The sequence below is a fragment of the Hibiscus syriacus genome, unplaced genomic scaffold (genome assembly GCF_006381635.1).
Source record: "Hibiscus syriacus cultivar Baekdansim isolate YM2019G1 unplaced genomic scaffold, ASM638163v2 tig00117034_pilon, whole genome shotgun sequence".
Classification (NCBI taxonomy): domain Eukaryota; kingdom Viridiplantae; phylum Streptophyta; class Magnoliopsida; order Malvales; family Malvaceae; genus Hibiscus; species Hibiscus syriacus.
In genome coordinates, this window is record NW_024063533.1 from 10,836,178 (window position 1) to 10,853,958 (window position 17,781).

General features: G+C 34.6%; 1 protein-coding gene across 1 annotated transcript; it reads left to right on the forward strand.

Annotated features, from left to right (window-relative positions):
* The first annotated feature begins 663 nt into the window (after positions 1–663).
* On the forward strand, positions 664–4,744 carry LOC120196977 (HIPL1 protein-like). The gene is made up of 7 exons (XM_039198645.1): positions 664–1,010; positions 1,128–1,285; positions 2,166–2,963; positions 3,034–3,250; positions 3,439–3,617; positions 3,923–4,164; positions 4,273–4,744. The coding sequence occupies exons 1-7, from the start codon at positions 800–802 to the stop codon at positions 4,664–4,666; spliced, it is 2,199 nt and encodes a 732-aa protein (XP_039054576.1). The 5' UTR covers positions 664–799; the 3' UTR covers positions 4,667–4,744.
* The last annotated feature ends 13,037 nt before the right edge of the window (positions 4,745–17,781 follow it).

Genomic DNA, 17,781 nt, shown 5'->3' on the forward strand with positions numbered 1-17,781 from the left:
TGATATTTTTTTTTGAAAATGATATTGTGACATTATATTATAGTAACACGTCAACATCACCATTAATTTTTTAATTATGAGATATCAAAATGAAGCCTAAAGTAAACATTAAGTATATTAAAAAATAAAGTTTAGGTACCAAAATGAAAAAAAAATTATTAATTTACCCATAGATAAATGGTAAAGTATATAAATGAACCCCAACTATTAAAAATTACGAAATAGTCATTTGACTATATGACATAATATTGCTTTGTTGAGTTCTTGATTATTAAATATTACAAAAAGGTCATTCGACTATTCATATATTCCAAACCCGTCATTCTCTGTTAACAATTTAACGAGAGCATGAGTTGGATGTTAACCTGCTAACTATTATATCTTAGTCAATAGGTTAACGTCCAACTAAGATTGTCATCAATTTTCTAGTACAAAAAGACGAGTTTGGAACATATGCATAATTGAGTGACTATTTTTTAATTTTTAATAGTTTATGGACTCAACAAAGTAACATACTATAATCGGATGATTATTTTATAACTTTTAATAGTCTGAGATTTAATAAAGTAATACATTATAATCGAGGGTTTGTGATTTACCCTAAATAAATAAACAATTGGTTTTGTTAAAAAAATAATTAATTCTCCGTTGTGTACAATAAGAGATTGCAATGATTTTCGAGAGAGAAAAAAACGCAATATCTTTCTTCAAGCTGAGTCAAAGAGATTTGATATATGAATAGATGGGTAAGTGGGAAGAATGTTGAGATGCCTGAAAGGAAGAAAACCCTTTATTGTATATGAAGTTGATAACATGTTCTGTTGAAGTCAACTTCGGTATCCTTTTTTCACCCCTGCTCAGAGATGTTTTGATGCTATCAATGGCTAAATTTCTCTGCAAATTTGGTTCAATGAAACGTGTTTCTACTCTTAATAATCTTGTGTTCATCTTCGTCAATTTTCTGTTGCTTCTTTCTCCCTCCACTTCTTTTCCTTTGTGCACAAATTCAGGTAAGTTCTTAACCCAAAGTTCAAACTTGTTTGTTTCCATTTCATAGACTGATTTTCTATCTGTTTGTGTTTCTTTATTAATGTGTCTTCCTGGGTTTTCGTTCTTTTTTGACATAGAGGCACCTATCACCTTGAAGACTCCATTGAAATTTTGTTCCTACAATGGAAGCAGCTGCTGCAACTCCACTGAAGATTCACAATTGCAGAAGCAATTTCAAGCTATGAATATCTCTGATTCTGGCTGTGCCTCACTTCTGCAATCAGTCCTCTGTGCAGTAAGTCTTCATTTCTTTCATTGTTTCAGTCAACTACAAACCTTTCACTGGTTTAACACTTGATTCATTAGATTTTGTTGTAGTCATCTAGAATAAAGCAATGATTCTTTTTTGAAAACTGGAATATGAGTTTTCTTTTGAACATTGCATTGTTTGCCCCTGTGTGGCTGTAGATATAGGCTTGAAATCTCCTACCTAATCATTTTGCTTGATCCTTCTCGCACAACCGAAATGAAAATTTTTATGTTGGTGTTTTCCTGTTGAGTTCTTGATAGACTGTATGTGTTTGCAACTTCATAAAGGTATTTTTAGTTGATGCAGTAGTATTTTCAGTTACTCGCAAATTTGCGAAACTATTAAGCTTTTGCGGAGGTGATAATTCATATAACCAGTGTTTGTGAAAAGGTTTGCAGATTCTTCATTTTCCCCTCTCTTGATGAGTGATGATTATTGTCATTCTTCCTAAGTAGCCAGGTTGGATGCATGGAAAAACTTGGAAAATTTCGAATATAGCTGTATACGAAACATAACTGTATCTGAAGCTTATACTTGCTGTCTACGTAAACATAGATTATTGTCACTTGGTCTCTAATAATGTGATAGATGAGAAAATTGAATCTACAAGTGCACAATCAAATACCCTTGGCTACCAATAGAAGCTTCTAATTTTCCCAGCAGAAATAGATAATTTTTTCAGTATAATGTTATAAAAAAAGAAAAGAAAAAAATACTATGATAACTCAACTGGTAACTTGTTCTGGTTCCTCATCACTGCGATCGATTTGCTTAAATGGAACTTCTTTAATGAGCTTGAATGAGGCTCTCTTTTCAGTCCGGAAAAATGTTTTTCTGAGTTTACATCCTTTTTTATAATTTTCAGAGATGTGATCCGTTTTCAGCGAACTTATTCACAATTGATTCATTGCCTCGACCGGTGCCTCTACTTTGCAACGCTACAGTTTTAACAGATTCATCTCAGTCCAACCAAGCAACAAGTGGTTTCTGCTCTAATGTGTGGGATACATGTCAAAATGTATCTATGTTGAATTCCCCCTTCGCACCTTCATTGCAAGGGCAAGCTGGAGCACCCGTCAATTCAAACTTCACCAAGTTGACTGAACTTTGGCAGTCCAAAACTGATTTCTGCAATGCTTTTGGTGGAGCATATACTAATGGATCTGTTTGTTATGATGGCGAACCGGTTAAACTAAATGAGACTGGAACTCCTGATGCTCCACATGGTTTATGCCTTGAGAAAATTGGGAATGGGAGTTACTTGGATATGGCTGCTCACCCTGATGGATCAAGACGTGCATTCTTCTCCAATCAACAAGGTAATATTTGGTTGGCGACTATTCCTGAAGTGGGATCTAGAGGAGCATTGGAGCTTGATGAATCCAACCCCTTCATAGATCTTACTGATGAAGTTCATTTTGATACTACATTTGGGATGATGGGGATTGCATTTCATCCTAACTTCGCACAGAATGGCCGATTCTTTGCTTCATTCAATTGTGACAAGAGTAAATCGCCAGGATGCACCGGAAGATGCTCTTGTAACTCGGATGTGAACTGTGATCCCTCAAAGCTCGGTACAGACAATGGTGCTCAGCCATGTCAGTATCAAAGTGTTGTTGCAGAATATACTGCCAACGGTTCTACAGCTCAGCCTTCCTCGGTAAACATCTTCATGCACTTAAAACTTCTTTTTAGATACAATATTCTAAATGAATTAAACCCTTTTTCAGGCAGTAAATGCTAGGCCATCAGAAGTGAGAAGGATATTCACTATGGGACTTCCATATACTTCTCAACATGGTGGACAGATTCTTTTTGGACCTACAGATGGGTATCTATACTTTATGATGGGGGATGGTGGCGGTGATGGTGATCCGAACAATTTCGCTCAAAACAAGAAATCAGTGCTTGGCAAAATCATGAGGCTTGATGTAGATAATATACCAAGTGCGTGCCAGTTTCGATTCATTTATACCTGCAATTTTAAAGCAATTAAAATGTTTCAAGAACTTTGTCTATACGGCATTCATGTTTATTGAATATACAGTTGTTTTGGTCACGGATCAACATTGCTAAACTAGTACAATTCAGGTGCTAGCCATTCATTTGAACTGACACTCAATATGCTGTTCCAGGTGCATCAGAGATTAATAGACTTGGTCTATGGGGAAACTACTCCATCCCCAGAGACAATCCATTTAGCGAAGACTCAGACTTGCTGCCTGAAATATGGGCTCATGGATTCAGAAACCCTTGGCGCTGCAGTTTCGATTCAGAGAGGCCTTCCTATTTGATGTGTGGTGACGTCGGCGAGGTTTGACTCTTCTCTTCTGACTATGGACAGAAAACTAACTAGTCAATCCTGCCTGGTTGATATTCTTTATCCTCCCTGGTTGATATTCTTACAAATTGTTTGATATTGGACCATTTTGAAGTTCCAAAGATGTCTTTGGCTTAAACCTGTTGTCTGTTGATATCATTTTCTATTTGGTTACTATAACCAGTGTCTTTGTTTCAATTCGATGCAACTAAAATGCAGGGTGTGTAATACGTTAGATCAAATTTCGAGTTGAGAATATTTTTCCCAGTGCCGATATTTCGAAGTTTATGAATCTACAGGATTTATACGAAGAGGTTGACATCATCAGCAAAGGTGGAAACTACGGCTGGCGTGTTTATGAGGGTCCGTATCGTTTTAATCCTACATCATCGCCTGGAGGGAACACATCTGCAAACTCCATAAACCCCATTTTCTCAGTTATGGGATACAATCACTCTGAAGTAAACAAGAAAATAGGATCAGCCTCAATTATAGGAGGCTACTTTTACCGGTCCAACACTGATCCTTGTATGTATGGAAGGTAAGAAAAGGAGTAGGATTCTGCATATAGATGACATTATTTTTCATATCTTTGGTAGTCTGAGCCAAAAGTTCTTCGTTATCTCTAACGATTGTGTGTTTTTCAAAGATACCTGTATGCAGATTTGTATTCTGGTGCAATATGGGCAGCAACTGAAGACCCCGAAAACAGCGGAAACTTTTCGACGAGCACAGTTCAGTTCGGTTGTGCAAGAGACTCTCCTTTACCATGCAGCAGTGTGCCAGGAAGTGATAGTGCAGCATTGGGTTACATTTTCTCTTTTGGCGAGGACAATAGCAAAGACATCTACTTGCTAACCAGCAGTGGAGTTTATCGAGTCGTGCCGCCGAGTCGGTGCAATTACACATGCACGAAGGAAAATGCTACAGCAGTTGGAACTCCAAGTCCTACAACATCACCACTGCCATCACATTCAAACCAGTTGAGTCCCAAAAGTTTGCTGCTCTCTGCTTTGTTGCTGCTTTTGCTCAATATTGCCTGACATTTCACAACGGCTTTAAGTGTTGTATTGTTGTTTAAAGAGATTAGTTTTATGATCCTTTGATTTTCAATCCTTTTCTTCCGTCTTTTTTCGGGTTATTTTTTGAATTTTTCTTTAATATATTTCTTATTTTCAATTTTTAATCTCAACTATCAATTTACACACACTCATTCAATTATTATAAATTAAATTTAAATTAAAAAATGAGTAAACTATCGAATTGATCATTTTTCTTGCATATTTATACACTTTTACTCACCAAAATAAAAAAAGTTACGTTTTGGTCCTTACATTATTGATTTATTAAGGCTTAAGAATTATTTTTGCCCTTATAGTAGACTCAATTTATTATTTTTGTATTTTCGCATCAATTTAACCCTTAAAGTTATTTAATTGCATAATTCTATACCTTACTCATAACTTAAAACCCTAAATTAATAATAATAAACCCTAAATCATAACCTTATAACCTTTAAACCTTTAACCCTAAATCTTAATCTCTAACTTAAACCCCTCAATTTAGGGTTTTAAGTGAGGGATAATATATAGAATGATGCAATTAAGCAACTTCAAGGGCTAAATTGATGTGAAAATATGATAGGCGCAAAAATGATAAATTGGTCTACTACAGGTACAAAATTACCCTTTTGCCATTTATTAAAATTTTGTTACTTATGCTATTGATTGTTACTTTTTGATTGCTGAGTTGTTAACTCTTGTTAGTTTGATTACATGACACGTTTATATGAGGGGTTGATTTTTTATTTAACCCTTGAACTTTAGATAGAATATTAATTTAACATTTGAATTTAGGACCTTTAATAAACCAAATTTTATCATTTTTTAACGAGTCAAAGCACAAGGAATCGGTCCCTTTTCATGAGAATCGATCATTTGTATTCCAGTATGCAAAGTCCACGAAGGGGTCAATCCTTTTCCATAGGGGATTGATACTTTATGCCAAAGGATTGATTTTTTTTTTAGAAAAATGCAGAAATACATATGAACAAGCAAGAACATGCCACTAAATTTTCATGCAATTGATCCTAAGGTCTATAATCATGTTTGGACATACTTGAATAACTTAGAACATGTTATAATACATATGTAGGATGCTTCATAAATTAACATACAATTCATGTATTAAGCATTCAAAGTTAAACTTTGCATAAAAAGTCAACTTAATTTATGTCACCTATCTATTTTGTGTATTATTAGCTATTTGACGCATTCTAAAGACCTAACATATTATGTTAACTTATTATCACTTGTCTAAATGAAAAGGTCACTTATTGGTACGGTGGTTGCTGTTGATATGCGTATGATGGGGGCACCTTAGGTGAGTTCCTCCGTATTCATATCGAAATTGATATCACCAAGCCTTTGAGGAGATGTCTTCTACTTGTCAATGGAAAGGGAGGTAAACCACCTGTTTGTCCTTAGAAACCGAGCTCCAGCTCTCAACCTTACCAACACCCCCGCAACCCACTGAGACACTTGAGGATGTACAATTAGAAATGCCACAACAAATCCCTCTACGAAAGAGTGGATACCATTTGAAGAAGGCATCTCGACGTGAGGAGCCTAAATTTTTCCTGATCCCTAAAGGGCTTAGGACCCCCTAATACACCACCATTAGATTCTGAACACTCTAGCTCACCCTATTGTATAAGTGCGTGTGTCACACAACTATCACACCACCACCAGCATAAGTAGTCAGGGTACGTTGCATTGTACTGCATTGTATATCATGTAGTCTAGTTTTAACTTTGTTTTCATTTAGCATTGTGGATAATGCTTCCCTCAAGTTTGGGGGAGGTAGGGTTCTTAAGTCATTGCATGATAGTATTAGTAGAATGAATATTCCATGACATTAGTATGTGTTCACATTAGTTTTCTGGAATAAATTAATGATGCCCGATGATGATGAACTCTTTATGGCTAGAATTGAATGTATATGACTGTTGAGGATGATAGAACCAACTCTAGGTCTTTCTTATTTGTAACTTTTGATACACGATTGTAAGTTTTCCATGCTTAAGGAACTTAAAATATTTTTATAAGAGAACTCTTTAATACCTTAACATAAAACTTTTATAATGTCATTGAATGATGAAAACCCCACATGTTAAAAAAAATTGTAAATAAATGCTTTGGCATATCTATAGAGGGACACTCCGTTATGCCACGACATTTCTTGGAAACTACATTTAAATAAATGGTAGCGACATCATACGAGTAAATGAAAATACTCATGGGATAACTCTACCTAACTAGCTCGGGGTAGAAGGTATGCTCTCTTTCACCTAGAGTGTGGGATGGTAGCTGTGATGGGCTGACTCCCCTCGTAGCAGTTAAAAAATAAGAAAACAATGTAGGAGTAAACTTTTAAATGTCGTGGAAAGATAAAAGAGCTTGCTTAAAATTTTTCTAGATTTGTTAAGTATTGACTTGATACAAGTACACACACTCACACAAAGGATCTTGTCTTAAGGAATAATATTTGATTTCTCAAACTAGTCTAGCATGTTGAAGCAAACTGTGCTGAGGGCTGAAATTCTATCCCATATGACTAGCTTGAAACTGAACTTGCTATGATATTTTTATTTTGCTTAATATTATCCATTGCTTAAGGACAAGTAATAACTTAAGTTTGAGGGTGTGATAACTCTGTAAAAAGGCCAGATTTAGGGCCTTTTCACTTAAGTTATTAACTGTCTAAGAGATCATATAGGATCATATAGATGCATTTAGGAGCATATAGTTGCATGTGATGAAAATATATGTTGCTGAGGCATTTTATTTTATAAACGGTACTGCGTTATTGAGAAGGTGTTTTGTCTAATGATGTGCATGATTTGGGAGCAAGGATAAGCGAGGAGAATTTCCATGACATGATGGGAATGCTAATGTAAATACCAACTCGGACGTCATTTTGAAAGTGAAGAAGAAGAAAAAAGATGTTTTCAAGAACCAGCTGTCAGTATCTTCACGTGCCTCCAACTGCTAGTCACATAGGAGGGAACATCTAACACATGGGCCCACTGATCTTGCCGGCACATATGCCCAGTTGCAAGCTTCCCAGGAGAAGACCATGCTCTGCTGCCTAAGAGGAGACCACTGCCAGCTCTGCTACACCCCTTCACGTGAAGGAGACCAAGTCTGGGTATCCTAGGAATTTTAACACAAATTCTTAGTATTATTCCCACTATAAATAATAGATGAAGCCACCAGATTTAAAAGACTTTTACACGCCATTTTGAGCTTAATTTTAGAGAGAAAAAGGTTTCTCCTTTTTCCGTCAGCCATTTTTACAGTGGCATTCTTCCATTAACAAGATATAGGGAGTAACGAGCTAGGATTCCGAGAGGAGCTAGAAAGCTAGGGTAGTTTGTGGTGGATGATGGGAGCTCTGACAGTGCATGTCGAAGGCTTTTCCTCCATCCATTTGCTATTTGTTTTCATTTATCTTAGTTGGGTTGTAAGGAACGGATTAATTTTATGCCTTGTTACTTGGAATATTCGAACCCCACCATGAACTAGTCTTATTTGGTGGGAGTTTCTTATAGATACTTAAGTTTTATTTTAATGGATATTGTTTTTGTATGCTGTTATTTGTTTTACTTATTATGTTTAATACCTTAAGGTTATAGGAGCTATGAGAGTATCCATTCCTTAGGAGAATGCTTAGTGTTCGAGAGAATGACTAAGTAGCATATATTTAGTGTTCAAGAGAAACTAGGGAGAATCCACATAAAAAAGGGGTTCTAGATAATAACTAGACCTAATCCAACCTTAGTTAGACATAAGGCTAGGATTTCAATAGACTAAAAGGAGTAGTGCTCGGTCAAGAGGTTAGATGCTATTATTGACACTGAGTGGTATTGCCATTACATATTATGTTATCTGAACCAATAGGATCCTGCAAATGCTAACGCGAAGAGGTATTTCCATGGCATCCTCAACCTGTCGAGTCCCTTGACTAGAGATAGCATAGGGCACCTTTATTAAACTCTGTCTGGAAAATAAGACATATAAGTAAGACCATCCTGAGAAGTTAGACTTAGGTTTCCTAAGTGACTCCTACCATTCATTCCTATAGTAGCTTGTTGTTTGAAGATTCTAAAGTCATTTTAATCAAATCCAATATTTATATTTTGTTTTGCCTTTGCATTTTCAATTGATTCCATTACACTCAATTTAGTTTTGCCAAGACATTTTCATCCACTTTGCCACGACATCTCCATTTTCTACTACATTACATTACACCATTAGTCCTTTCCCACCAACATCCATTTCATTTTGCCACAATATTCTCATTTGTACATACCATCACTAACAATACTTAGGTAAAGTAGATAGTTGTTTTGATTAAACTTATAAATTTCCTCCAATCTCTGTGGATACAATACTCACTCATCACTGTATTACTTGTTCAATTGTGTATACTTGCAGATATTTTTCCGACCATATTTAGTAGTCACAATTCGCGGACAGCTAGTCGCTCGGATTGACCAAAGAATATTCCTCGAGTTAGAAAAGCTTTAGAGGTGTTTCAAACACCCATATCAGAATTGTTCCCTCATCTTGTTAAAGGTCAACATATCACTCTTAGACCAATGAAAGTATTGCCAAGCCCTTCTGGTCATAGCTTTGTCAAAGATAATGTCTGTGATTTCCACATGGGAGCACCTGGGCATTCTACAGGGAGTTGGGGTCCATTAATGAAAAAAATAGAGATACTCGTCAGTAATAGAACTTTAACTCGAGATTTGGTTGAACAATGGATGACGAACTCGAATTGGGCATCCTAAACATGCAGAGATCATCTTATCCATCATTAAGATTTATTCCATTTGCAACATCTTTTTTGAATTTGTTTTTTACCCTTTCTCAGCTTTTTTGTAAGGATAATTAAAAGAACTTATGTTATTTTAAAGATGGTGAGCATTTAATCAAATTTGAAATCTTGCAGTTCTTTGAATATCAAATGAATTAAAAAATCTTTAAATGATAAAAGTTATGGATCTTTTAGAAAGTGAAAAGGCTATAAAACAAGTACCCTTTACCTTACCCCAGAAGATACACTCAAATACCATACCCCTCTTTTGTAGAGACCGATACAACCTTCTCCTCTCATGAGGAAATGATTAAGAGGCTTGGTATTCATGTATGCTTAGGAGTAGACAACACAGGTCATCTCTTGTGTATAACATTGCAAAACTGACTAGACTACGCTTCTATTGAGGATGTTCAGTGATTATCCTAAGCTTTACAAATGTAATGATGGAGTGGATGAATTTAGTATAGGTCAATTGTTTAGGAACTAAACTCTGAATATGGGATTTTCTGACTATCAAGGACACATAAACTATAACAGGTTCTTCTCGATGAGCTTAAGAAATTCTAAATCTGAATACTCAAAATGTTAATAAATTATTTTTATTAAAGATTATACAATAAAGCTGAGCTAATCCACTAAAGCAATTGGTTATAAAGAAAACTCAAAAGCCCTGGCTTTATGAATATATGGCATTCAAACCATGAAATTTCTCGGTTACTTAACAATTCGGTATTTACTCCATTGTGATTGAAGTCGAATATTTTGTGATGAGATGAACCCTTCAGGTAGCCCAATGAAGGCAATTATAATAAAGCTGAATTCAACTAGAGAAACAATGATAAATTAAATCAAATCTATCTGATAACAAGTTATAGTAAAATGGACTAAGGGAGTTGAGGAGCACCTGTTATAGTCGACCTCACACAAGCATGCAGGAATTTTATATTTAGACTGATGTCCCTGCAATGCCTCTGCTAAGGAAGTCTATGAAGCTTGAACAAATGGAAGATTTCAGAGAACTGAAATAGAAGTGTTTTAGAAAGTCTAGTAATTGATTATGCTAGTTGCGTCATTTTGTCCGCATCCGATTAAAATACAAAGCCAAAAAAGAGGGGCATGTTATAATGTTCACAAGAACCGAGAAAGAAAAAGAAATCTTTGATGAGTGAAACCTCATAAAATAGAAAGCCAACCTGAATCCAACCCATCAATCTTGACACTGGTCAAAGAGCTATAACTTTGGAAATATTAAAAGAGTTGTTGATAATTTTGGTATTATGTGAACTCATTTTTATGATTTGCTTCAATTGCAAGCATGAGTTAAGGGGTAATACTTTACAAAATTCTTTCGTTCTTTGATTTTTAAAATAAGAGAAAGAAAACAAAAAATGTTTCCAAACAAAATGATCCCTCAAGAATGAGGTCCTTGAACTTGACGAGGCTCATAAACAAAAACCAAAGCAAAAAGATGAGAGATGAGGAAGAAATGAGACAACGGACTAAACAAGAAGGGGCACAACTTACCTCGAGATTTCCTTATATCTCAATTCATATCGAGGAGAAAATTGGTCACTTCTTAAATGTTCCCCCATTTTTGAAACCTCATAGAAGGGGAAGGCCCCTAAACTTTGACAAGAACAAGGGAGGCACGTGGCAGCTCTACTATTTGCCCAAGATGATGGCTTGTGGTCATTAACGAAAGGTACGGGGAACAAATCTTTCAAAATCAAATATCGACTCTGGATGGTCCTGCATTAGGGCATTCCCAGAATATCTCAATCATATGCAGATAACAAGATAGATATCAAGAAGACCCTGAAGGAGAGCATCGTCCCTTGGAGTTCCAGGGTCAAAAGATGAAAACAAAAAATGCTTACCTTGAGAAATAGACCATTCATGCTTCAGTTGGCAAGGGATTCCTAAGAAACAATTTTGATTGAGCAATCGAGTCAGAGATAGAAATGGCGTCAAAGGCCATCTACCTGATCATAATAAGAATTCGAGAGAGAAATCATTTCATTCGAAATAAAGATAGAAAACAAAGACCACGAGATGATCAGGTTGATCCTCAAAAGATTGCAAACCTGAGCTGGCAAGTTGCTACATCGATTTTGAGGCAGGTTTCGTACAAGATGATCAAGTGAATGAGGACTGAGATCTCCACTTTGATCCATAAGAAGAATTGTTTACCAATATTTCTGCATACAATAAAGTTATGCTTTACATTTAGAGACATTTAAGTGCATTCATTAATCATGCATATACATAATTCTTACAGATTTTCCAGGAAAATAAGGGGAAGAAAATAAATACCAGAATTCAAGTCTCAAATGGAGGGAATTACATTAAGAGTGGCAGAACCTCAATAGTTGAGAAACTCAATACTCAGAACAATCATCAATTTTGAAGTGGGGCATGTTACCGGCTAACACGATTTTTTATATACTAAGCCTAATTTTCAGGGGTTTCTTGATATTTTTAAATGAGTTTTAAAGAAACTAAGTCTGATTTTCAAAAGTTTCTTGATAATTTTCAAATGAGTTTTTAAAGAAACTAAGTATAATTTTCATAAATTTCATGATGATTTTTAAATGGGCTTTCAAAGAAGCTAAGCCTGATTTTCAGGGGTTTCTTGATGATTATTTCCAATGAATTTTTAAAGAAGCTAAGCCTGATTTTCAAGGTTTTCGTGATGATTATTTTCCATGAATTTTAAACAAGCTAAGCCTAATTTTCATGGGTTTCTTGATGACTATTTCCAAATAATTTTTAAAGTAACTAAGCCTAATTTTTAGGGGTTTCTGGATGATAACTGTAAACGAAAGTTTTTAATAAAATAATCTTGATTTTCAAGGGTTTCTTGATTAGTAAGCCCTTCGGGCCATCATTAAGTCTTTCGATCATGATGTTTAAATCCTTCGGCTCATCTATAAGTCTTTCAAGCAAGATGATAAGTGCTTCGACCATCAATAAGACTTTTGGGCAGGATGTTTTCACATGATTTTCAAAAAATGAGAAAGCGATTTCCAAAGTTTCTTATCTAAATATTTTCTAAAAACTGACTTTTCTAAAAAGTAAGAAAACAATTTCCAAAGTTTCTTACTTAGTAAGTCCTTCGGGCTATCAGTAAGTCTTTCGAGCATGATGTTTAAATCTTCGATTCATCTATAAGTCCTCCGAGCAAGATGATAAATCCTTCGAGCCATACATAAGATCTTCGGGCAGGATGTTTTCACATGGTTTTCGAAAAATGAGAAAGTGATTTCTAAAGTTTCCCATTTAAATATTTTCTGAAAATTCGATTTTTCTTGAAGAGTAAGAAAATAATTTCCAAAGTTTCTTACTGAGTAAGTCATTCAGGCCATTAGTAAGTCTTTCTAGAATGATGCATAAATCCTTCGGGTTATCTATAAGTCTTTCGAGTAAGATGATAAGTCCTTCGAGCCATCCAAAGACCTTCGGGCAGGATGTTTTCACATGATTTTTGAAAAATAAGATAGTGATTTCCAAAGTTTCTCATTTAAATCTTTTTTGAAAACTGATTTTTCTGAAAAGTTTGTCATTTGTGAGGCTGAAGCAAGCCAAATGAGAAAATATTCAAACACTCATATAATTGATCTAGTAAATTATAAAATGAGAGGATTATTCGGAGGGGGTCAAGGAAGAATGCTGGTGTGAGATCAAGCTTGAAGAACTGGAGATTGAGACTCAGCCAAGAGCACGAAGCAAGATGACATCATTTGCATCAAGGACTCGATGATTCCAAATAAAGAGTTAGATCATCATCACCTTGGGTCAACCATCGCGTATGAGGTTGGATCAACATCATCAACCTGCTCGATTCCCTCGTAGAAAGAGATGAATTGACATTCCCAGCGAAGAGTTCACAGCTTGACAAGAAGATACCAATATGAAAATGGTGTTTTATGTGTCTGTGCTCTATTCCCGTTTCACTACAATGAGAAAAGAGGGGCATCTGCAATCACCATTTTCAATCTACCCTTATATTATTATTATATTTATATTATAAATATTATTATTTAATAAACCAAAAAATACATATTACAAGCCCAAAATAAAAAAAAATCGGGCCCTTTAAAAAAATGAAACCTAGGTCCCTTTATAAAATAAAATCGAACCAAAATACCCGACCCAAATACCAATCTAAATACCCAACTTGGGGCCCAAACTAGACCCAACCCTGGTCTAACCCTAACCTTAGGGTAGCCACCCTAAAACCCCCAATCAGCTTTCACCGCTTCCTACGCCAAACAGTAGAATACCGCCTAATTACGCCACCACTTCCACCAGCACTCCACCACTTGCAGAGAGAACAAGCAAGACAACAAAACACAATGCTTTTCATTTCTTTGTAAACGGGTATAAAACCCGAACACATTCACTAGAGCTCTCGGGTTTTCGTTTTCCAGAAGCAATAAACACCCATTTTCAAGGTTATTTTTTATTTCTTTTTAGTTAGAATAATAATATTTTTTTCATTTCTTTTAGTTTCAATTCCCAACAGAAAAAAGAAAAACCTTTTTAGATTTTGAAATAAACAATAAAAAGCCTTCTAGTTTCTAATAACAACAAACATTTCCTCTTTCTTTCAAATAACTAGTTAGAAAAATGTAACTTTTTTGTTCAAAATAATCACATCTAAACCTTTTTACACTGTAATAAGAATAAAATAAAAGGAAAATGGTTAGATTTGTTTACCTTTGAGTTAAAAAAGGGCTTCGTCGGGTCGACAGAGTTAGGGAAATCAAGTGGTCTAGTGGTATTTTTAAGGGGTTTAAGAGTATTTTTTTGGTGTTTTTGATCCCAAATAGGGGGCCTAGGCTAGTAGATATGTGTTTTTGGGGCTTTTTAGGATAGTTTAGGATTTTCGTCCGCCGCATGCGGTAGCCGAAACGACGATCGGACGGCGGTCGTAGCGGGTTCAGGGCAGCCGACAGTGGGCCGGCCGAGGAGAAGTGATAGCTCTTTATTCTTATGTTTGTTTCAAATGAAAAAAAGAAAAATGTTATTTATTGAGTTAATTTAGGGGAAATCACGCTAAGGTCCCCCCACTTTTAACGTGTTTTTACATTTTGGTCACATGTGTAATTTACCCTTTTTCATGTATGCTTTATTATGTTTTGGTAAATTAACTATTTAGTCCCTCTAACTTTATCATGTTTTTACATTTCGGTCATCTATAGGGACCAAAACTATTATTTTCCCCTTTCTTAGCATGTTATATATATTTTTGGTACATTTATTGTATAGTCCCTATAAGTTTAGCTTGTTTTTACACTTTGGTCATATGTAGTGACCTTTTAAATTTTGTTTTAATTCATGTGGATTAATTTTGTATTTTCCCATTTTTATTTAATAGGATATTTTTAGCTTAAATAATATGGTTAATTAGGTTTTAGGTCCCCTAAACTTTGCCGAGTTTTACATTTTAGTCACCAAGTACACTTTTAATTTTTTTATTTCGGTACTCGGTTTTTATTTTATGTTAATTTAATCATTCTTTTATTTTGTCATTTATTTGAAATTGATCACTGAGTTTTATGTTGTTACATTTTAATCACTAATTGGTTATGTTATCTTTATTTATTTCGAAATTAGATGTGATGCTTACAATTTATGCATTTTGATCACTACCTATTTCTGATTTAGCTACTATTTGTTTTACATTTTAGTCATTTACTTAATATTTCAATTTCAGCTTTCCTTTTTGATTCACTTCAATTTAGTTCTTTTGTATTCATTAATTTTTTTTTATTTTACCTTTAATTTTTAATTCAATTTAACTTAGTCGTTGTTAGATCATTTATGTTTTAAACTAAACCTATTTTCATTTATATTTTAATATTTTAGTCCCCATCTAGATTACTTTTATTTGAGATTTAGTCCTTAAATTAGGAGAATTCTTAATTTAGTACTCACTTTTGGTCGAGATTCCAATTTAATTATTCAAATCTTAAAATTAATTTAATTTAATATTAGACCCTCCATTTTAGATTAAATTTCAAACTAATCTTTTAATTTAGGGAGTAATCTGAGTTGGCCCTTGTCGAAATGCTCAAGGGACCATATCGATTATTCAACTCAATAATTGGCTAAAATCATGTAGGATTAATATTAGAACCTATATTTCTAGGTTTGTGTCTTTAGATTCTTTAATTCTCGTAATTTGACACTTTAGGATAGAGCCTTAAATTACCCTTAACTAATTAGGATGAATAAAAATTTGCTTGATTGCATTTTATTTTTAAAACCTAAGGCAATGTTCACTTATTAGGGAATTAATGGTACATCTCCCGTAAGTATGCTTAGGGGGTGCTACTTGTGATTCTCGAAATAGGTCGACATCCTTTTTAAGACCGCATCATGATTTATAAAATCAAGGCAATGTCTAGTTTTTAGGCACAATACTTGATCTCACGCATTTATGCTAAGGGTGAATGCTATCGGCCTTAATAAACGAATATCATTTTCAACTTTGCATCCGTAATGACTTTTAAATTAAATAAAGTTCGAACTCAAAATTTTCAATTCTAAATATAGGGTAATCAACTAGGTACAATTTTTGGGTACTCGTGGGGTGCTATTCCTTCCCCCAAGTGTAACTGACTCCCGAACCTAATTTCTAGATTTTCGCAGACCTTATAACTTGGAATTTTGATAAAAATAAAATGTTTTTATTAAAATCACATAGTTTTTATGGTGTCCCAATCGTACCTTAAATGATTGGTGGTGACTCATTACATTTCACAATTTTTTCAAAGAAAACTCCAAAGTTGGTATTTATATTTCCCTACCTGGGAAAAAATAGTATCGAGAGGAGTGAACCTCACACGTATAAAAGTTATCAAGTAAGACAAATAATTAGGTCTATTATGAAATCATATATCTTATCTTCATGGATGTCTAACAACTTCCCTAAATAAACATGCTCAACAGAGTATTCGAAAGTGTTTCTAGGCTACCTCTAACAAGAAACTGACAGTGAAAATCCAAAAGTAATACCTCTTAGTGTGAACCCTAGCATATTACTATATATGAAACTCAACTCTGTTTAGTCATTGAAACTCTATCCTCATATCTAAGGTGAGTTACGATTCACCTCTCAGCACAACCCTATTATCCATATGGATCGAAGCTTAATTCTCTCAAATATTAAGCATCAAACGGGATTACGATCATGTCTGAAAGATCTTACAAATCCATACATTCAAAACAATGAACAAAGCAAGTATAAACCTGGAAATGCTTCAACAACCATTTAACAAAATATAATCATACACAATAAACCCAAACCAAGCTAAGTTAGTTCATGGTTGGGTTAATAACAGCTAGAGAAAATCATTCAAATAACAGCCTAACAGAAATGCTAATAACGTAGAAGTAAACTAAAGAAGAAGAAAACTCCTGAGCCGTTTGAACTGTATGAAGCCAGGCCGCCTCTCTCAAGGTCTAGCTTGTTGTTTCCTTGAAGCAATCAACAATAGAGACCACCCACAAAGAAGAAGAAGAGAAAAAAGTTTAATAGCCACTTTTTTCTCTCTTAGCTCATAAATTCCAACCTCCTTTAAATGTGGGGTGTCCTTAGCTTTATATAGTAGGGATCTTAGGGTTTTGTTCCCTTTAATTATTTGCTCCCTAGGGAAAATATTCCCTTCATGTGTAGGGCATAGTTGTCATGGGGATCCACGTGCAAGTTGGAAATCAATTTTTATTCTTTAGTGTACCTAGGAATATTGCCCGAAATGTTGCATCAAAAGTTCATCTTCAACAAGTTTCTTAACTTGTACACGCACCACACTATAACACTATTTACCACACATTAACAACATTATTAATCAAAAAAACAGAGATCATTAAGCCCAATCAACCACGTGCCTAAAATATGCAACTACATGTAACTATTGTGCAACTAAATGATCTAAAAAATAGACAATAACCCAAGTAAAAAGGCCTGAATCATTTTTATGGAGTTAATACATCCCCAAACTTTAGCTATTGTTTGTCCTCAGGCAATGAGTAGTATTCAAAAAAATAAATGTTATTTCAAATTTTAGTTCAAAGAAATGTTATGGCATAAATTTCAGTCCTCACAAAGTATATATGTTTCAACACGTTAGACAAAATTGAGAAATTAACAATTTTTCCATAAGACTATGTTCCCTTTATGTATGTGTGGTTGCGTCCAATCTATTCTTAATAAACTTGGAAATTTCTAAGTAATTCTCTATTCTACCTTAGTATTTGTTTAACA